At 36.7% G+C, this 23,616-nt stretch overlaps 1 protein-coding gene across 1 annotated transcript in view; it reads right to left on the bottom strand.

Annotated features, from left to right (window-relative positions):
- LOC132707074 (uncharacterized) overlaps positions 1-22,205 on the bottom strand; it is a 113,793-nt gene extending 91,588 nt beyond the window's left edge. Inside the window, exons 1-4 of the mRNA XM_060678740.1 lie at positions 22,185-22,205; positions 20,533-20,776; positions 17,279-17,826; positions 354-389 (exon numbers count right to left, since the gene is read on the bottom strand). Coding sequence (XP_060534723.1) covers positions 354-389; positions 17,279-17,826; positions 20,533-20,776; positions 22,185-22,190 — 834 coding nt within the window. The 5' untranslated portion in view covers positions 22,191-22,205. The remainder of the gene's footprint in view (positions 1-353; positions 390-17,278; positions 17,827-20,532; positions 20,777-22,184) is intronic.
- Positions 22,206-23,616: the final 1,411 nt, after the last annotated feature.

The raw sequence follows: 23,616 nt of genomic DNA on the forward strand, positions 1-23,616 counted from the left end.
TGAGCGATATGCACTTGGCATTTAAAAGAAGGCAAAAATGCTGTCTGGAACTTTAACAGACGGGAGTTGTAGGATAAGCCGTCAACCAAGTCAGATCAGAGAGTATCCATCATCTGAGGTTGTTAATTACAGAAAGGTAGAGGCCAATATCCAACCTGCTGGCCTGGATTATATTACACCAAATATAATTATGAACTCTGTTTGAAAGTAATCAGTAATTTTATATAGTTTACACTATAGGATACCCATATTTTGTTCTATTTGAAATAAAATACGCAAAATTCAAATATATTGCATATAGGACGAAACGATCTTTTAAAAGCTAAAACCAAGTTACTACTTATGACACTTACCGGTGGTAAAGTAGAGTTGTCGGCATCATCGACCATCTGGAATTAAAAGTTAAATTTTAGACGGTTTTCGCTTGCAGCTGGTGTTATTTTTTAAGACTAAACAAGTCAAAATTTGAAGTCATCACAAAATAACTCTGCAAATGTGATGTTTAATCGACCATAAACTTTCAAAATATCAGATCTCTTCGACGAAATGTTCTAAATCATAAAGTATAACAATTAGATTATTTTTTGTATAGTCGCTCAGTAACTATAAAGGTCATAAAATATTAAAAATTTAACTCACAGGTATCCCCTCATCGGTGACATTAAAGCAAGTACCAAAGTGCCCAAATGTCCAAAGAGTCGTAAAATAGAGCTAGGTCCAACTTTGTTCGACATAAACACAATAATTATATGAAACTTCAGCACAACTTTGTACTGTACTTCTAAATCTGTTACTTTCGAAAAATTCCATTTTTCGAAAGTATCTACACTCATATAAAACTTTTATATTTCGGTAACGGTAGGTCCCATGGGATCGGCATTGGTACAAAAATGATCAGCGTCGAGAAAAAAAAAAGATATTTTTGTCTGTCCGTTCTCCGTTCTTGTCTTTTGGTTTTTCCCGAATAACTTTTAAAACGTTGGAAGCTACAAAATTAAGACACATAAGCCTATAAGAAATGGCCTCGACGCCGGCTCCATAAATTTTTATTCTTGACAACTTTTTCAGGGTGGACCGCAAATTCATAAAAGCTCAAAAACGGCTCTCCCATTATTGAAAATTGGTTTATAACTGAAAGATTATGATTCGGATCTCACTTTCTTTTACATTGCGATATAGCCCGCATAGACAGCTAAAACTTTTGTATTTAAGGTTTTCACCTATTGTACAGGGTGTTCCCGATATTCCGTGCTAAATAAGAAATATGTTAAGTGTCCTAAATTTGCAGATATAAACTTCAAATTTAGCAAATAAATTAAGGTCCGCGTCCACATTTAAACAGTAGAAATTGGGTGCAATCAAATATTGCCAAGTATTTTTTAATTTTTTTTTATTTTTTTTTTGGTAATTTGGGCTTCCAGAAAAATATGTTTTCCTCAATAATCGTTCACCCGATCGGCAAAATTCGTTAACCAGACGACGCCGAAGAGCCAGCGCACATTTATTTCAGGCATTTTTTCGATTATACAGAGGGTATTTATCAATTAATTAAGTTAATATTTCAATATTAACTGCAAATCAAAAATCGTACAAAATATGGCTAATCGGTTCAAACAGTGTCATTGGCCGCATCAAGAGCTACAATTTTTGTTTTTGCGGTAGATTATTACGGCGCATTGCAAGGTTTCAGGAAAAACTTATTTTCTCGAAATCCACTATTTTGGAAAAATTCTTGGACCAGAAAACCTGAAGATCCGGGACTATAACCTCCATTGAGGATGTACAGGGTGTGTCAATGATGGGTAAAAAAATCTAAAACATCCTGGAAATTGCCGTTTCCGTGGATAAATTTTTAGCTGTAAAACATGTCATAATTTGATTTAAACAGACTCGAATATTGTGTCGAGAGAGAGAGTTTCAGGTTTCACCTATCATATAGGGTGCGCGAGATACTTGGAAAAATATAATTGGAAATCGTTATTACTTGTACAATTTTTTATATTTATCAAAGTCTGCCGTGACTTCGAAATTCAGCGATAAGTAAAAGACTCCTAATACAGAGTGTGTGCACAAAATAATTACATCGATTTTGCGAACGTTCCATAGTGGTTCGCAGGAGCACGATAAAAAAACAACGCGAAGCGACTTCTTTTTGAAAATAAAAAGCTGCTCTGCGCTACGCGCTACGAACTTGCCTCGCCCAGCGACGATTTTTCGAAAGCAACTTTTTTATTATTGCGATATTGCAACAGAAAGTATCCTCGAACGTGTCACTGCGTCTAACCAAAGTGAACCTAACCTAAAAGGCCATTGAGGATCGGCAACAATATTTTTACTATTCTTCTTTGTATTAATTTTTGAAGCTTAGGGAGGGGGGTTACAATGCGATCGCGAGGGGGGCGATATGTTCCGACCGGGAGGCGGGGGCGGCGCACTTTTGAAAATGTCGTGTCCGCCCGACAGCGACGTTTTTAAGCTCGTAAATAAAAGCGACGCGTTACGGCCGACGACGCGGCCATCTATAATTAGGCCGTAAATTTCGCGTAAAACAAATGACGACAGGCGACCGTGTAGACCAATAGGGAAGGCAATTTGTGACAAATAAATTCCGGGCGACGAATAACCCGGACCGGAAAAAAAAAACACGAAAAAAAAAAGAACAGAACGAGGGGAGGGTGGTTGGTTGGGCCGTTGATACAAACCGATATTTGACAAAGAATCGCAATTTCGGCGGTTATTTATACCGCACGCGTGTTGTACATTTCGACGCGTCCACCGCCCCCTGCTGTTATATAATTCGATGGCGGCCAGGACTAAACCATCCATTAATATATATTTTCTTCTCCCGTCTGTAAAATGCATAATTACACACCGATCTAGCGTGCGAGAAGCGTCACTTTACCGCGTTAACTTCGTTTCCCACGGATCGCAGTCAGTTCGAACATTTCCGGGATTTTTCCGTACGGGTTTGGAAGCAATCGGATGTTTTCGGAGATCTTACCGTTTGTCTATTCTGATGGTCATGTCAGCGAATGTTGTATTCGTGTTGTTTTGCAAAAATAGACCCAAAAACGAATATATTAGACAATTTATCTTATATTTACGTGCTATAAGCTACAATTAAAATCTAGTGAACTAGTCGGTATGTAAAGTGAAATTTACAATTTAAGTTTCCCACAGAAATTTTTCATACCATTTTCAAATATCTATGTCTCATCAGTACAAACAAAATAAAATTAAAAGTTAGGAACTGCTTTTTCTTGCTTATACAGGGTTATTATTTTCTATGTATAGAACTTTAAGTTGGCATTATTGTTCAAGATGGCGACCCATTTAACAGCTGTCAAGTGATTTATTCTCAGTATGGGTTTGGCAATTCATCCTGAATAGACTCACGCCTGAACAACGCTTGCAAATAGTGCAATTTTATTTCGAAAATAATGGTTCTGTACGGAATACGTATCGTGCACTACGTCCATTTTATCGTCGACAAAATCGTCCATCAGAGCAGTTAATTCGATTAACCATGGAACGTTTTCGCACCACGTTTACTCTTATTGATAACTCGCACCCCCAGAGACGCCGAACGGTGCGTACAGAAGAAGCTATTGCTGCTGTAGAGCGTAGCATTAAGGAAGACCCGAATGAGTCCATCCGCCATCGAGCACAGGAATTGGATCTGTGTCCATCCACTTTATGGAAGATTTTGCGGAAGGATCTTGGTTTACGTGGTTACAAAATCCAACTCGTGCAAGAATTGAAGCCAAACGATCATCAAGTAAGGCGTAGATTCGTTGAATGGGCCCAAAACGAGATTGCTGTTGTTCCCGATTTTCGTAAGCGAATTTTGTTTAGCGATGAAGCGCACTTCTGGTTGAATGGCTAAGTCAACAAACAAAACTGCCGCATTTGGAGTGAAGCTAATCCTCAAGTGTATGTCGAAACACCCTTACATCCAGAAAAACTGACTGTTTGGTGCGCTTTATGGGCTGGTGGAATCATTGGTCCGTACTTCTTCAAAAACGATGATGGTCAGAACGTTACAGTCAATGGTGATCGGTATAGAGCTATGATTACTAACTCTTTCATTCGTGAATTGAATAACCATGATGTCCAGGAGATGTGATTTCAACAAGACGGCGCAACATGTCACACAGCTCGTGCCACAATCGATTTATTGAAAGATACGTTTGGTGACTGCCTAATTTCACGTTTTGGAACTGTGAATTGGCCTCCAAGATCTTGTGATTTAACACCGCTAGACTACTTTCTGTGGGGCTATGTAAAGTCATTGGTCTATGCGGATAAGCCACAAACGCTTGACCATTTGGAAGGCAACATTCGCCGTGTTATTGCCGATATACGGCCACAAAAAAGTCATCGAAAATTGGACTACATCCGCGCCAGCCGTGATGGTCATATGTCAGAAATCATATTTAAAATGTAATGCCACAAATTATCTTTAGGATAAATAAAATTCATTTCAATCGAATAATCCATTGTTGTTTTATTCCAACTTAAAGTTCTATACATCGAAAAAACACCCCTTATGATGTTAAAAATTGAATCCTCTTAAAAGCTCCATAATTGGAGGATTTTTCTTTTCCTTTAAATATACTAACTTCATGATGAATTGTCAAAGTTAAATAAAAAACATAACGTTTTAAAATTTTGTTTATTCCGTTGTTTAAATGACATCCAATAATATATATATATATATATATATATATATATATATATATATATATATATATATATATATATATATATATATATATATATATATATATATATATATATATATATATATATATATATATATATATATATATATATATATATATATATATATATATATATATATATATATATATATATATATATATATATATATATATATATATATATATATATATATATATATATATATATATATATATATATATATATATGTCAGAAATCATATATATATATATATATATATATATATATATATATATATATATATATATATATATATATATATATATATATATATATATATATATATATATATATATATATATATATATATATATATATATATATATATATATATATATATATATATATATATGTCAGAAATCATATATATATATATATATATATATATATATATATATATATATATATATATATATATATATATATATATATATATATATATGATTTCTGACATATATATATATATATATATATATATATATATATATATATATATATATATATATATATACTTCGAACATTGAAGATGCCAAGTGAGATTTTGGCGAAACGTCTGCAGGATTCCAGAATTTGCAGAATTCCAGTCGGATGCAGGATTCCAGTCGGAGTTCAACGAGCGAACGGATGATATCCCGGAGTATAGTGTCATCACATTTTTCCATCCGTGAATCAATACGTGAGAATATATATATATATATATATATATATATATATATATATATATATATATATATATATATATATATATATATATATATATATATATGAACAAATAGTTATAAAACATGCATTAATAGAAAATCTACAAGCAAGGCAAGCACTGCTTTTGCCTAAAATCAAGTTCATAAAGTGAATGTCAAATTTGAAGAAAAATATTGTTTTATAATGATTTTTCACGGATCCATTTGATTTTTTTTTATTTCCCATCTCTGCTAATTGGTTAATGGGTTAACTTCACACCAAATTTTCTTTGTCTTTGGAGATCTTGTTTGTTCAGATCCGAGTGCAGTTTGGGTTAGTTTCTATCGATTTATTAACTACAGATTTATTAAACGGTCTCATAAACAAAAGTAATGTTTCAAGACGTATAAACCACTTTAGTGAATCCGGAATAATCGGATAATGTCGAAAAAAAATTCACAATACAGATTATTTCGATGCTGATACACGGAAGGCATTGCCCTATATCGACAGGAGACAGGATTATTGCCTATCGCCCAGCCTTGCAATTTGGTTTTAAAAAAAGGAAATTCAAACAGGAAACACATTGGTACATTATTTGATGACGCTGGAGTCATTTTTGTCGAACATTGAGATGATCTAACATACGTTACAAAGAAACTAAAGAAGGAATCAAATAAAGAGATTTGAACATAGAAGGGCAAAAAATAAGACATACAATCGAATATAACATTAAGATATAGCATTAATATTAAGGATGACTAAGAGCCGTCGTCTATTAACAAACGTTAAAAGATTACATTCCTAGAGGACTAAATAAAACAGATGATTTTCAATCACTATATTATCAAAAAAACAAATAAAAAACAATTAAAATGGTAAGGCCATGTAAAAACACTGCCAGACCAACAATTACCCATCAAGAATCATGGCGGAATACAAAGCAATGGCAACTACACTTACCGTCAAAATGTTTATTTAGATTTCAATTTGATTATTTAACGGAAGCAACGACGAAGTTTTTTCCCGAAATTTGTAACACTTTGTGGAAAGAACAGCGTACTATAATTAGCTTGGAGTTTTATCTTTTCTGAACGTGTTGTTTATTGAAGATACACAATTTGAAAGATAACGCCCTCGGACATGATGTTCGCAGACAGAAATATCTACGTGTAAAAAATCAAGTGGGTATTGAAGGAATGGTTCAGCCAGCTTGCAGTCATGATCCAATTGAGCATCTTTGGGTGCAACTTCAAAAATGCGGCAGTCTTCATGATCTGCGAATGGTACCTCGGTACTACTGATTGATTAGATGCAACATCGAGCGAATCAAGTCAGTCTGGATATTAGCCTTAGCTGATTAGCTAAACAGCAGCAAGATCGATTTATCATCAACCGATCCACGAGGAATGCAGAATTTTTGTAGATAGTATTTCAGTAGTCTGCGGAAATTTCTTTGAATAATTAGAGACGATGTGATCAAGTCTCGCCACAACCCCGCAGTATCCAGTATTAAAGTTAGATTGCAAATATGTAAACGAGCAGTAACGTAGAATCGATGTAAGAAAACTTAAAGAGCTCGGCGTACCTCAGAAAACGACACAAAAAGTCAATAACAACTTAAACCGTTTACTAACTTTTCAAGACACTTCTAACATAAACGAGACATGGTATGGCATACAAAACGCTTTATTAATAGCAGGTCAAGAAAAGCCGACCTCAGAACGAAAAGCAAGACAAACTTGGATGAAATATTATGCTTAATGGATGAAAGGCGTACGAATAAAAATAACAGCATCAACTATAAAGAAATCGACAACATTGTTCAAAGAAAAATTAAATCTGGCAAAGAAGACTGGATAAGGAGGGAGTGTGATGAAGTGGAAGAATACGAGCGAAGATATGACAGCTTCAATCTGCATAGGAAGCTAGAAGAGATGACCGAAATGAAGGAACACAGGCAGTCTACTGTATTGAGAAGTTCCGACGGCAGTATTATTTCGGATGCCAAGCGACAGCTGATTCGCTGGACTGAATATATTAAAAACCTTTTCAATGACGATCGGCCTAAACTGATTCTTGGACATGCTGAGGAGATTGGTCCGGAGCTGTTGCGCGGGGAGGTTCTACATGCCATTCAACAGACGAAAGGAGGAAGAGCAAATGGTCCTGACGAGATACCGATCGAGCTTCTTAAAATCATAGATGAAGACACAATTATGATTCTCGTAAATATCTTTAATATCATATACTCAACCGGAGTTATTCCAAGACAGTGGTATTCGTCTACATTTATAACCTTACCTAAGAAACAGAATGCTCCAGAATGTTCCGATCATCGAACAATAGTCCTTATGAGTCACACTTTGAAGGTGTTTTGGTGACTAGAGAGGCTCTGTTCGGTATAAACGTATTAGTACAAAGATGTCACGACATAAACCCAGATGTTTTGTTGAATTTTGAAAAGACGTTTGATAAAGTTCAACACAAAGAACTTATAAAAATATTACAGAACATGAACATGAGTCCCGACTCATAGCGAATCTTTACTGGAACCAAACAGCAAGAGTCAGAATTCAGGATTAGCTTACAGATGAAGTGGAGATTCTGCGAGGCGTGCGTCGGGGCTGTATTCTTTCTCCGCTAGTCTTTAACGTATATAGTGAGGCCACTTTCAGTGAAGCGATGGATGAACGACAGTAGGGTGTTACCATAAACGGACAGATTTTAAACAACTTAAGTTAGGCAAACGACACCATTATAGCTACAGACAAGCTTGAAGATCTGCAAACCCTGCTGCAGAGGCTAAATGATGCATGTGGCAGATGATTATTACAAAAAAAGTAAATGGTAACGGAATTTTAATAATGACAACACAACGATAGGAGATAAGAAAACACAAATACTTGAAATGAAATGAAATCAAAAGTCGCATAGACGTAGCCAGAAGTTCATTTGTAAAGATCAAAAAATTCCTTTGCAGCAGATGTATAAATTTCGGATTAGTAATAAGAATTACTTTACGGGTCAGAAGCATGAACACTTAAAAGGCAGATATGGAAGGGATTGCGGCTTTTGAAAGATGGTGTTATCGGCGAATTTTGAAAATCTCATGGACTGACACAGGTTTCCAATCTGAAACTGCTACAGAGAACCCAGAAACAGGAGCAAATAATTAACTCTCTAAAAAGAAGAAAATTAGGATACTTTGGTCACGTGATCAGAGGATCTAAATATAGGATGCAACAGAACATTATGGAAGGAAAGATCAAGGGCAGAAGGAGTCAAGGGAGAAGAACCTCTTGGTTCAAAAACTAAAGGGTATGGTTTGGAATAACATGAAACCAACTATTCAGAGCAGCCGCGCTAGGAGAAGGAATAAGAAGAAGAGAAGATGCGATTAAAAACCAAAGCGTCCAGAAAAGATCATGCTCCAATATAATTTGCGATGACGCTGCCGCCGATGCTGCATTCAACCCGGTGTTAAAATTTCAGGATATATAATATTAAGAAAATCGTAGTCCAAAATTTTCTGACCATAAAATCGTCCATGGCTTGGCGGTGTCCCAGAATACAGTTAGGCATACAAAGCCAGTCTCCAAATTTCAAATCCGTCCAGGACAAAACGTAAAGGGGTCGCCGTTAGACTGTCCGCGACGGTGCGCCGTAGGGGTGGGAGTCGCCATCAATCCTGCACCCACAATTATAACCGCGCAACTATCAAAACGGCTCGTTCAAATTAAAATAATGACCATTTGTGCATTATTATTTAACACCGAATTAATTTTAACGGGGTGACAAAAACAACAAAATGTATAGCGACACGCTTTTGAATAGCGGCGCCCGCGGGTTCGTTAAAATTTTCGATTCACATTCGGCCGGGCTTTGCGCGCGACTGCGACTGAAAACTTTGTGATTTAGTGGCGATTAATTCAAGAGCCCGGTCCTTATTATAATATGTGGACAACACATAGTATACGTTTGCCTCGCGGGACCAAATTTCACCCACACCATCTCTAAGTGACTGAAATTTTCTATTTTATTTTCCAGAGTTCGGTAAAACCAACAATTTTCAATACATGTACAAATTGCTCCTGAAATGTAAACCAATTTTAATCAACTACGTCAACAAGACCTCTTAAAAACTAAGGACAGGATAACTTGTATATACTTTCAGCAGCAAGAAAGAATGATGAAGACTATTCGCCAATCTCTGTTCTTTCTCATCCTAAGGAATTCGTGATACTTTTAAGCAGCGAGCAAACAAATATTGTCTAGTGCTGATAGAACCGTATGTTTACTATATTTGTAAGATTAATTTTAATAGCGCATAATGTAGATGCTTCGGTCGGCATTAGGTCTGGTACTTTCCTTAATACTGTCTAAGATATCAGGCCTTTTAGTAAGTTAAATTTTTAGAAGGGAGAAAGTAACCCAGAAGAAGATATCCGTGAGATTTCACAACGAAACCATAGCCGAGTTCGGCCAACCAACGCTTTCCATTCCTTGTCCACCCATTTCAATGCTGCCGACTATCCGTCCACCTTTGGCATGGTGTCTTACTGAAAAATACCTTTGGAAAGAGAAACAAACTAAGCATACAGAAATGGTAAAGGAGAGGAAACGAACTTAAATCGAACACGCCGACGTCTGTCCCTTCTGATCCTACAAACTTCTTGGCATTTTTAAGCACCGGAGATTGACTAAAAAACGTTGATCAATTGTAATCAAGTGTAATGTAGAAGCGTCGGTGGAGACCAGTTCTGGTACCTTTCTTACGGTTGTCTGGGATAGCAATGGTGGTTATTACGTTTAAGGTATCCGAACAACGAAACCATGATGGAGTTATAAAACTGTGCATTTTCTTAATTGTTCATCCATCTCAATTTAGCCCACTGCTCATTAGATGACACCTTTGGAACGGTGATAACAAGGTTACTTAAAAACACTTTCAGCAGGAAAAACATACCAGCTATACCAAAACATTCAACCAAGAACCCCGAACCGCACTCGCAAAGTATGTTCTCTGTCAATATAAGCTATTAGAGATATAGACGCCCAAGAACAGATTTAAAATCTCGCTTTAACCAATGACCCTGCTGTATTCAACAACCAATATGGCCAGTGACAGATTATCAATAAGTTTAGAAGTGCCGAGTTAAGTGTGTATAAATCGCTGTTTAAAAAAGTGCAAAGTTAATTGATGAAATATACCCTTCCCGTACGACAATATCAATGCCACCTGGAGCCCATCAATTTCAACCGTAGTAATCATTCATCAATCATTCGCGAGGACGATTTTGTCTGGTATTTGAGGCTGCAGTTTTTGGTGCGCCAAGAATATTTCCAGATATAATCTGATTTTTCATTACCACTAAGGTGTTAGTTGTTAATTTCTTCGCAGGATATTATACCACATTAGTGATGTGTCTGTTCCTTTCCTCGGAAATTGGGTTTTCAGTATCTTCCAGTTCACAGGCTTAAACTAACCAGAGTTCGTTACTCAACAAGTGCCGCGGGTACCATTTCGTTTCTTTTAAAAATCGAACGAATACAAAATTGAAAAACATCAGTCTTATTTGTTTACCCTGGGCTGTATTGATTTGCCGTTGCTCGCGCCATAACGACAAAGACCCGGCAACTATAACAATTTCGATGAGACGCCAGACAGTTACAAGCAAACAAACACCTCGTTGCGTACGTCGTCGTCGTCGTCGTCGTCAATTCACTATTCATCAGGAAAAAAGAACGCTCTTGGGGAGCCACGCGGGGACCTGATTCAATTCCGAAGTATGTAAGTCGATTATTACCTGTCAAATGACTTGCAATTCGGCGCGAAACGCTCGCCGACCGCGGAGCGTGTTCTTCGTTTTTGTAAAACGACGTGACAACCGCTCGAGGAACTGCCAACCCAAAGCACGCGAAATAACTAATTAACTTTACATTGTTCCTCGTTTGTATTAGCCGTGTATATGCGTGGAACGCTAACTCGCGTACGTACGGTATAATATAGATTCTCGTTTCCGATTATACGCCTTGTGTCCGTTGGTGTTGTTTTAGGAAGTCGACTTCCCCGTAATTGATTGCGTACCGGACTACGTTTTAACTCTGGACATTAACATAATGATCGTTTAATAACCTGTCGTACAGGCCATATTCGATCGACGTCTGCCTCGTATACGAAATGCGGTTTATTAATTAATGTATACGGCCGTGTTTTACAAACCTAATAGAGTTTCGCATAAAGATGAGCAGCTTTCTTCTTGTTAACTCGTGTTTCCCGTTGTATACTCTGGTGCAAATGTCACTCCGGGATTCGTTTTTCTCATCAAAGCAACGAGTTCTAACAGGTTGTCGGTCTGCTCCCTTAGCTAAACATTTAGCATCTAGACATAACCAAACATGACGGTCTCTTCAAAATCACAATTAAGGCAACGCAGGAGCAGCTAAAATTAGGGTATGAGTTGGAACCCACCACCCAACGGCGATCAGGGGGTTGTTAGGGGCACGTGGACGTCCGTAAACTAATTTGTGCTCGCAGCGGGATTAAATAAACACATACGGACAAACATAAACGGTCGGATGACTGGACACATTCTTAGCGAACGGATCATTAGTCATCCGTGAGATACGTTATCTCGTCGACGAGGTGTACTTTTAGCGGTGATTACACCGGTAACGACTGCGCGCATTTGCCGATAGGGTGTCCCAATACGAAACCCCATTTCTGATCCTACGTCCCTTCTCAAGAATGCAAATGTGAAAGAGTATTCGTCCATTCGATCCTCCGAATATCTTGAATTGCCTTGATTTGAAGTCCGTTCGAATGACGCAATCTTTAGTGGGGAGTCTGAACGGACTTCAATATATTATCCGATTAGGAAGACGGTTTATTTTTATCAATGTTCTGGTCTTCCATCTGTACCCTGTTAATTTTTGAAGCCCGCACTTCCTTACAAATGAATACGAAAGTTCTTTTGGTGTTACCTCCATATAAACACTGGTAAACGGGATGACGAGGTACTTCTAAACATGTCGAAAGAGAGGGCGATTGCCCGCCCGCGGCGTTTTTTGGGCCACCGCTAGGTGTCCCGGCAACGAGATATTCAATTAAGTTTTTTTCATCTCGCGCCGATGGTACCGCTCAGGCCGCGCCATGACTAAGCTCGTCGAGAAATCTATTAACCCTTTTAAGAGGAACAAATTTAATAATGAGTGTGGCGAATGTTATTAACTCTGTTCAAGATTGATCGATCAAATGCGCGATGGAATAGAAGAATGTGAGGTACGCCTTCGTGTGGGACCCTTAGTCGTACTCTCTGCTCTCCCTATTTATAAGCGACTTAGTTACGGAAACGTTAAATCTACAAACAATGGTGGCGCCCTCATAAAAATCCTATTATATTGGCAGCGGGAACGCAGCCCCCCCACCACCCCACTGCGAAGGTTAACTTTGACAGCGGTCCGTCACCCTGTCAGGAGGTGCGCCTCGGGGCACTGTTCTCGGGCCCCCGACCGCACGCCGGCGTCGCTCGATTCAATTTGCCGCGTGTTATTGCCTCGGCAAACACAATACCGATCGACCAGATAACGAGCTTCACCAAGGAACTGGTTTGCGAGTTCGGAACGACGATTTGGAGAAATATTTATTTCCAATCGACAACTGGAAACATGACAATAGACCTTCTAAAAAGCACCGAAATTTTTCCCATTGAAATTTAATTAATAGTATGTCACGCACTTATAGCAACAGATGCCCAATATTTTGACCCATATGACCACCATCTAGACTTTTCATATATAATAATAATAATAATACATTTATTGTTGCTCCCAAAAATACATTTTCTTTTAAACAAAAGTCTCAGGCATCTTGAAGAACCAGTTTCTGTTCAAGCCTAGTTTTACCTATATAACCTATATAACAAAAAATCTTCGAATATAGGTTCCAGGCGCTGATGGTTCTCTCATACTCAGTGGATTTGTACTTGACAAGATAAAATATAGCACGATGTAGTTTAAACCTATTTAACATGTCGAATGGACCCCACAGCAGTGATTTAATTGGGACAAGAACTAGTTTCACAATGTAATGTTTTGTTTGTCTGTTGATGTAAATCAGTTTAGAATTTCCATACCCCGTTCTCAGTTTTGTTGTGACGTGATCCCTGAAACGCAACTTAGAATCGACTATCAAACCCAAACCTTTGCCTGTAAGTGAACATGGTTGAGGAGTGTCGTTTTATAAGCATAACATTTTTTACTTGAAATTTCTGGCGATTTAGTTGGATTAAGCTGCAACAGATGATCAGAGGCAGTCTTATAAGATTTACATAGGTCTGCGTTAATGAAAATTTCAACTTCTTTAATTTTACTAACAGGAAATAGATCTGAGTGTCATCCGCATGGAGGTGATAACTGCAATGCTCCAATGACTGTAAAATTAAAAGTTTAAATAGCATATAAAAACGGATCCATAAGGCTACCCTGTGGTACGCCCAGTCGAACAAACAATGGTTGAGCACATTTATTACTATAGAATACTACAATGAGTTGAAAGAATACTAATCAATCTAAGCTGATTAAAATCTTTAGTTCAGAGATAAACAAGTCTAGGGCAACATAGTCGCAGGAACCACACAAGGTCCCAACTCCTGGAGTCTGCGAGGACATTAACGCCCATAAAAAAATTAACTAGCAGAAGCCAGAAAGTATTCCATTACACCTAGAACCGACGGGACGCCATCCCGCGGGACGTATCGCGATTTCTCTCTCTCTCGCATGCGCCATAAATCGGCAGATAAACCGAGTTATGAGTCGACGGTACGGAGCGCGTAAATCTCGTTCCTCTCTGTCTCTCTCGCTCGGTCCGGTTCGCACGGTCGTAACTCCAAACCGCCGATAGGATCTGTTCGGCGCATATTAAAACCAAGTTGCGGTTGTAACGATAAATTTCGCGCGTATTATTTGTAGTGAGATGTCATTCGGGCAATTGATTTAAAAACCCGTGTTTTATCTACCGCGGCAAGATGCGCGCGACGAGCTCGTCCTCTCGCAACGCGCCGTAAAATACGAAACCAATGGTAATTTTTTGCCAAATGGTTCCCATCACGAAAGTTGGCTTTGAATAACCTCCTAGATGTTAAAGGACTTATCGACAGCATGGTTTTAGGCAGTTTCAAAAGGTTTTCGATTTTATTGATCCAAATTGTTTATGCACTCAAAACGTAATAAATATACTATCATTGTATCATTTGTTCTAGCCTAATAATAATACCAACTAAAATTTCCACGCTTTGGTATTCTTAGTGTTGGCATAATATGCGTAAAACTGTATTATTGCTATTTATATATACATAATATTTATTATTTTTTTTACATTTAAAAATTGTTATTGTCTCAGTGTTTTAAGAAATTACACTATGGATATTTGGTAGGAATAAGAACTAATGTCAAATCGGTGCTGGGCTAAGAAATATTTGTCATTCGTTATCCAGTGTGTACATACATTGCAACAATCGAAACTTTTCGTTTAAAAAAAAAAGTCATATTTTTTAAAAGTCCCACTGATATATTCCCATGTCCAATCAGTCCTTGCCATTAATACTTTTACCATCGTTTTTTCAAATCGCGATAAGTTAAAAATAACCAGATATTCGAAAACTATTTTTTTGATCAACCTTTATCGGGTCGCAACTATTGACGTTTCCTACGTGAAGAAATGCCGTAAAGATCCAATGTATGAATTTTAAACGTTTGTCGTGCAGTGTCACCTTAATGTTAGGCAAACTTCATTACAAAATTTTTGGACAAAATTAAAGATTGTTACGGTTGTATTTCAAAACTCCTATTTATCTATTTTTCATTGAATGTTTATTTCTTATTAAAAAATAAAATAATACTACTTGGTTATCCATGGAAATATTAATCATACTGCAACGGATTGGTTTCAAACAGGCAACGGTACAACTATATTCGTAATTTCTTCCCAGATCTAAATCTAAAATCAGAAGCAAACAAAATAAAAGTCTAGTCACGTCTTATGTGGTGTCGAGTTTTTAACTCTCCTTGCATGTATGTCTCTTGGTGCTAAATGTATTTTTGTAATTAATATATTCATCAATTTTCATTATATAATTCAATTCATACCCCGAAAACATCTTTGGTTATGTTGTTTGAAATTTCGCTAGATTTCCATAGTATTTTTAATGGTAAGTTATCGGCAAGTAAAGTAAAACAATGCGATTAAGTTGGTTATTGTTTTACTAGTGGTTAAGAGTTGGTGTATCAAATTTTTAATATTCCGTGATCTGATACGTACCAATATTCTCTTCTTCGATTTTGATTTAATCTTTGTCTGACGATAAAAGGAGAAGTTCAGTCAAGAAGGCGGTGTTGGAAATCTTAAATTTTCCAATGTGGAATTTGTCCATCGGGATATATTGAGTGAGCCAGTTTAACTCTACAGCGACCTATCTAGCTGATTATTTTTGGCAATCGACGTTTTAGTCGGATTTTAGTTGATAGAACCTCGAAAACCCCAAACGACACCGTGGGTAAGTTTGCTACCATTTTTTATTATTGTATTATTGTCCGGAGAGACGTTAAACAATTTTTTACTCTAGAGTTTTTTCATGGACTTTCTTCTGAAAGTAGTTGCAAGTAGAAGCCAGCCAACCATCAGACTGAAAAGCTTTTCACGAGGACAGGTTCAGTACCTTGGAAGTTGGAGTGAGATAGTGAAATTTTCTTTTGTGATGTTCCAATTTAACTAAATCAACAAAATGATACTATCAGTTTATGAAATACCCTGTAAGACAACTTGCAAGTTGGAGTCAAAGCAATTTTTCAATTATTTGAAAAAGAAAGTACCTAATTTAGCTAATTTATCTGTGATACTTACAATAATAAATAATATTATCTATCAGATACTAACTTCTAGAGTGTTTTCGTTATCGACTTAGTTAAAGGTATTCGATCTTACGAATTAACTATTATAAGAAACACCGTCTGTAAGGAATAGTAAATATGTGATTCTTATTCCTACCAACTTTTCAAGGAAACACAATCATTCTTTTTCATACTTTTGTAACAAGTCCTGTATAATCCTAAATATTTTTAGAGTGCGCAGTTTTCATAATCCTATGTTACATATGACTTTAACACTATATAAGAAATTGGCAAAAAAATGCTTTACTCTATCGTTGGTACTGTGAAAAATATGCGAAAAGCACAATTCTCTTAATATGCTTAAAATAACCCATAGACTCCTTGAAAGACAATATCTTGCATCTCATATTGCAGTCAACAAAGAGAAGGTTTATTGAGCTGAAGCCACGTGGAACTGTGAGCTATTCTTCAAGGTCAAGTTATATGTTCATTCAGTAATTCTTCAGATAAATTTAAATATCCATTATTGTTGGACGGTCGGATATAAGGTTATATTACAAAGAACTTTACTACCTTGATCATCATACATGGTCGATATATGCTTCTGACAAGTTTTTTTTGTAGATTTATTTTTTCTTTGAAGCCCGCTACTAATTAAAAAATACTGCTTCAGTTCACTCAAAACCAAGTTAATATTTGCCATTCTATCATATCTACATATAAAATCTACTGCTAAACGTTTATGGTTGTTCGAAACTGCATTTAAGCACGAACCTCTCGTGCTTCTTGGTTCCACGCCAAGATCATACCGCGATAAAACGCTGAGACGCAGGTTACGTGAGAAAATATTAAAAAATGCTAAAAATAGAAATCCCTTAAAATGTAGCTTGAAAAACAAAATACGTTAGCCCCCCGCGAGTGCTATCAAGAATCGACAACTCACCCAACTAGGTTTGACTTTCTCCTTCTCAGCAGACTTGGACACTCTGGGACTGAGTTCGTCCTCCGTAGACGCCATCCTATTAAACTTCTGAGTCCTCTCCTTGACGCTGATCGAGGCTTTGTCCTCCGATCCCGCGTCCACCTCTCTCTGAGCGGCATCGCTCAGCGATTCCTTACTTCTGCGTTTCTCGGAGTCCCTGCGTCTGGGCGGCGCTTGCGGTGGTTCGTTCTGAGGCGGCTCGCTCAGCGTCGTAGTGCTCGAGCTCAGCGAAACGCTGCTTAGCGAGGGCGAAGGAGACGCTACCGGGGGCGGATTTCGGTAAGGCGGCGGTTGTCTGACGGGGGTGTTTTGCGGCGAACACTCCGCCAAAGGGAACGTGGGGATGCCCAGCGCGTTTCGCGGATCCCACGCTCCCCCCGACGGAGAATGCGGCGGTGATTCGGTGAAACTGAGGTATTTCGATTTGAGGATGAGCACTTTTTCGTTGTCCTCGGTTTTGGTGTGGGCGAGAGTGTTGACAAGCTGCTTGAATTTTACGCGATTTTCGTCTGGAAATCGAATACAAAAATTCTTCTTGATAATGCAAATACTGCGTCAATTTATAAAGCGTATTTTTCAGAAGTATAGGATCGACCTATACACCGAACAGAAAATAGGAAATTCCATGTAAATTTTTAGGTGGCCAAATATTGGCTCCCCTGTATATTTTATAGCAAAGTTGTAATACCTCTATGTGAAAAACTAACAGTTGTAGAAAAAGTATAGTATGCAACACGTGCGTGAACTTTTTAAGTCACTCGCTCGTGTCATGGCATTTACCGCACTTGTTGCATAATATACTACTGACAATGACAACTCGAAAATTCGTGACAGTAACAATATTTTTATTTGCGACGGTTATAGGTTATTAAACACGCTTTAATTAAAACCAAACATACGTTATTCAATTGAAGAAAAAGTAACCATTATTAAGTGGAATTATGCATTAAATATCCTTTCCTGCTAAATCTATACCTTCGATTTCAACAATTAAACATATTATTACCCAGTCAGAGTCCAAAGGCACCATAATAAATAACTGCAAATGTTCAGCTGTAAATGCCGATAATGGAGCACAACAAAGGGACAATAGGGATTTGAAAAGAAAATGATTAGTACGAGGATTATTGGACTAGCTGTAAATCAAACCACATTAAAAAACACAAATATTTTTCCTATAAATTCGAAAAGCATCAAGAGATCCGGAAATGTGACGAAGAAAGAACAGTGGCATTTTGTTTTGAAATTATGGAAAAAGAAGGATTTTTAAAAAAATATTTGTTTTACTTATGCATGGACATTCACAGTCAACAACGAACCAAATTTTCAACACTGTCGGTATTGGATCCAAGACAATTAATATCGTTTTGTACCAATATCTTCAAAAAATAAATTTCATGGTGGGAATTTGCGGACATTATATTGCGCCATTTTTTAACGGTACAAACCTATTTGGACTTATTACAAAATCAAATTGAATCCGCACTAGATGAAGTTGTTCGCGAAGATCAGGAGATCTGGTACCAGATGGATGGTTGTCCCGTCCATAATTCCCGTATGGTTAGGGAGTATTTGGGAAATACTTTTAACGGTAATATTCTTGGCCCAAGGTCCCGAATTGTTAAATTTGAAAATCATAATCAGTTACAAAACGCTATTTCATTAGAATAGGACAGGATTTCACAATATCCACCAAGCATGTTAGAAATGAATTTTATGATCTTCGAATCCAAGAACGGCTGAAGAATTTTAACTCTTAATTGATGGTTGTTTGAACATTTACATAAGAAATAATGTTTATTTTAAATAACGTTTCTTTTTAGCAATTTAATAAGAGACTTGAGGATCAAATTTATAGTCGTTTCTTTTCCTGGTTACATCCCTTAAATGAAATTAATTCCAAGAACGCTTTAAGGTTAAGAACCGACTATGAATTTGATCGCAAGACAAATAATTATATAGCTACATACTTAGTTCATTTTAAATGTGTGAAACCAAATGTGCATGTTTTTATTGTAAACCAACCTTTACTTGACATGTTATTGTCCAGCTTGACATCGCCATTTTTTGGGAAATAGCATCTTCGAAAATATCGCTGGTGATTGTTGTATTCACCTTTTGCAATGTTGCCATTATATTTAAATCAATAACTGAAGATTGGCTTATTAAAATTTATTTATACCGACCCCTTCAAAAAGTGATATTACAACTTTGGTATCAAATGTAGAGGGGAGCCAATATTTAGGCACCGACAATGCAAAACCCAGTATATTAGAACTAAGTTGTGACCAAAACTGTAGATATTGTACTACATCTGAAACGTCTTATAAGAATTAAAAATATATAGACTTTTTTTGCTTATTGTTTTCGTATTTCTCTTTTCCCTTTTCAGAAAATGCAAAATTTTGTTTGACAAAATAAATAAAATGCTTCGATTTTATTTGATTTATTTTCTATTTCTCTTTTAATTTGTTTCCTTTATAGTTAATGAAGATTGTAAATGCTATTTGACTTAAATTAATGATGCAAAATACTGTAAATATGACTAACAGGTATGCCCCCTAAAACATTAGGAATGCAAGCTGTGTCACCGCTCATCTGTCAGTCCACTCGGGTCGTCTGATATGATTTACCGGTTAAGATTAAACGTATTGATAACATTTCCTTACTCATCGGAAATCCATTCAAGTGAAGAATTTATTTCAATTAAAATGTTTCCTTTTTAATTTTAGTCCATTTACTGTATCGCTCATATAATATAAGATTTTTCTGTTTATTTGAAAATTCACCATAGAAATATTTCTTTGAACTTTGAACGCTGCTAAGCGGGCTTGTTTTTAGCACTTCATGCCTTCGTGTTGAAAATTCTGTTAAATTTTGTTCCTACAACGTGAAATTAGATATAAATAACCCGCAACACCTGATAAAAACGCCTGTATGCAGCTAAATCGAGAAACACGTCGATTCTAACCTACAATTAAGGTGATTTTTTAAATTCCACAGCCTTCGTGGAAGCAGCATCGTAGATACTTCTAAATACCGTGCAACAAACTTGCTCCTACGTCTTTAAGGCCGCGTGGGTGCAAGCACAGCAAATATCAGAGCAAAAAACCGTCAAAACACTTTATTATTCTACAAGTTGTCGAACCCGTAGGAGCGGTAAACAAAGCCGATTTCGCTAGGATTTCCGCCAGGACGCGAAGCAAACGACTTACCTTTGTTCTCGGGATCCGTCAGGTATCGTCTGAAATACCGTACCGCGTCCCGATTTTTCACTTTGCCGCCGTTCTCCTTAAAAAACGCCTGAATTTGTTCCAAACTGAGCTCGCCGGACGCCATGTTGCTGGCGGTGACTGCCGAGGCGCAGGACGCCAACGTCGAGCGACGAAACCCATTGCGCGCTGCCAACCTTACTCGCATCGATGTTTCGTTTTCGGGTCGAGTGATGACGTAAGCGTCCTGCCCTCGTAGAGTCGCGTGTTGAGAATATAAAACGGATTCGAATAATTTAAGATGGGCGTTATCAGATCGAAAAAAATCGGTAGAACAGGAACTCGTTTAATTAGTTGATTATTTTTGGGGCATGGCGTAATCGAACCCAGCCATTCTACCCCGCAATTAGTCACGGTTCGCGTCTCCGCTAAACGGTGAGAAGAAATAGTAGATTTAAAAATATACCTAGTTGCTATGGTTCTACACGAGAGCACATACGGATCTTCAAGTTATAGGGTGTCACATTTTTTTAAATCGGTTTTTCCTAAATATCATAACAATCCAATTTTTTTTTTATTCATTTAAGGTGAAGACACCTAAGGTGAAGGCGAAGGTATCTAAATAAATACAGATTTGAAGTTTTTCATAGTCCAACAGATTGATGATTGATGGTCCACATTTTTTACGATACTCAACTGACATTTGTATTTTAAACGCCTTAGAGACATCGGAAAAAGTTTTTTGAAAAATTTTTTCGTTATTTGGGTCAATACGCAAAATTATTAAAATTTGATTTTTTTATTTGATAAATTACTGTGCCGTGGAAAGAAAAATCGCTACCATATGTTCAACTTAATAGTGTAGTTCATGCAATTTAAATTCTTGATTAAAAATAATAAAAAAATAAACTTATAATAATTTTACTTTTTACAAAACATCTGGATTCCTGCTGCGTCGGTTTTTGCGAGTTCGACTTAACAAAAGAAGTTTTGTAAAAAGTACTACAGAAGCCTGTGGAAGTTTGTTTGAAAAATTATAATAATTATGTGTACTTGTAAATGTTGTTTGTTCTGGCTTATTTCATTAAAATAAAAAAATCATGGAATTGTGGCATATTTTTGAACGGCTTTATTTCAAAAACTGTTGATTTTTCACATAATGTATCTGAGACAAAAGTTGTTTAGAATTATCTCGCGAGTTCAAAAAATTAAAAATATACAGGGAGTTCGATTTTAAATAACAAAGTTGCTTTTATGCCACAATGTTCACAATATTCAACCCTATCAACATACGAAATTGCATATTTTTATCTCAAACTTATATAACTTGAACTATACGTTAATGTTTTTTTTAACGAAAAGCTTGATCGGAAAACTCCTGTTTTTAGCTAGCTGAGAAATTCAGTTTGCAATGCAACAATCTGGTTTACCTTATTAAGACTGAAAAAATGTTTGTGGTTTTCTTATGAAAAAGTCCGGTTTATAAAATAATTCGGATTACTGGAGTGTCCGTTGTAGCAAATGTCCTAACTACACCCAGTGGTATTGTACTTAGTAATTCAAAATATTTAAGCATTCTTTCTAACATTAAAAAATAATTTATCAAAAAAAAAAAAAAATGTCAGGCTACTTGTCACCCGTCAACCAATACCAACCTTCATGACTCACGCTGCACTTAAAGTCGAAATTTCTAAGGCGCAGTTCCTCTGATACGACACGATAAACACATTAGGCGACATCGTTTGCTTAGTTTTTTCCCGTAATTCGAGAAACGAATTTCCTTAAGTACTGCCCCTATGCGTATATGCAAAAACCTTTCAAGACAATGGCGCGATGTCGCATAATTAGACCACTTTTAAGTCATTTGCCGTGTTCGAAACGGGACGGATGGTTTCCGAATGATACGATTTAAGCACCGCTGATTTTTTTCCTATGTATATATACAGGTATACGGTCGATAGTTTGATGGGAACGCAGACCATCGAAGTGTGAAGCCGTTATAGCGGTATACACGTACTCACACCGTGGGTTTCAAAATCGACTCTCACCATTGGTACCACGGAAATCGTAAGAAATATGAGGCATTTCGAATTGATACGAAGTTACAATATTTTATTTAGTTATCTGTCCCCTATCTATCTAATTAATCCTAAATATTCACCTCTGGCGTCGTCTTCTTTCTTTCACGTCTCAATAGTGGGAGATTTGCGAACATCTTAGTCCGGCATGTTTCTTCACATCGGTAATCGTTCCCTTTTCCGCTTGTTCCGCGGTATCTAATATATAATTATATGATTTCATCTGTGATCTTTTTGCCTCAGGGCATGTTTAGTTGTTAGAATGTTAGTTTTAGTGTTGAGACATCTCGCATTTTGATGTCCAGCACTTGTTGTTCCATGACTATTTGGGTCTTTGCAATTTTTTTTTTCATATTTTCCCTTGAAAATGTCCAAGTTTGGAAGTCATATGTGAGAACAGGGAGTATACACTGATTAGTTTATAAGTATTGGGGGTATTTGCTATTCTTCGGAATATTAGAAAGGTTTCCAAATGATACTCAAGTCATCTTTCTCTTCATTTCTTTGGTCTGATTTTCTTTATTTAATTTTATGGTTTGTCCCAAGTACAGGTATTTATTTGGTTCTCCTATATTTGTGAAGTCCCTCTTGTTGGTTGGTCATGGTCATGGTCCTTCCAGAAATGTGACACAAAAACTGGAATTTTTAGTCATCTTCCCCATGGCTCCAAAATCCTACAATAAAAAAGGTGCCTTTCGCTGGAACACACCGAATTCGATAAAAACAAACAGTGAAATTAATTAAACTTATAAATAAAATAAAATAAATATTTAGAATGTGATTGCGCTCTCGGCTACGTAACTTATACTAGCAGTGCCACTTATTAAGACCGTTGGATAGAACTGTCTCATCTATTTATCTGTGCATTCAACTTAATTCTTATTAGATGCGCATTGGTAGACATTTTAGTTATCTATGGTGTTTAACCAAAACTAGATTATTTCTAGTTTTATTGATAATGAGATAAATTAGTTTAAAAGAAAAATTAAAAGTATAATACCCCGCAAAT

Source organism: Cylas formicarius, unplaced genomic scaffold (assembly GCF_029955315.1).
Source record: "Cylas formicarius isolate icCylForm1 unplaced genomic scaffold, icCylForm1.1 PGA_scaffold_9__14_contigs__length_23061073, whole genome shotgun sequence".
In the NCBI taxonomy this organism is placed as follows: domain Eukaryota; kingdom Metazoa; phylum Arthropoda; class Insecta; order Coleoptera; family Brentidae; genus Cylas; species Cylas formicarius.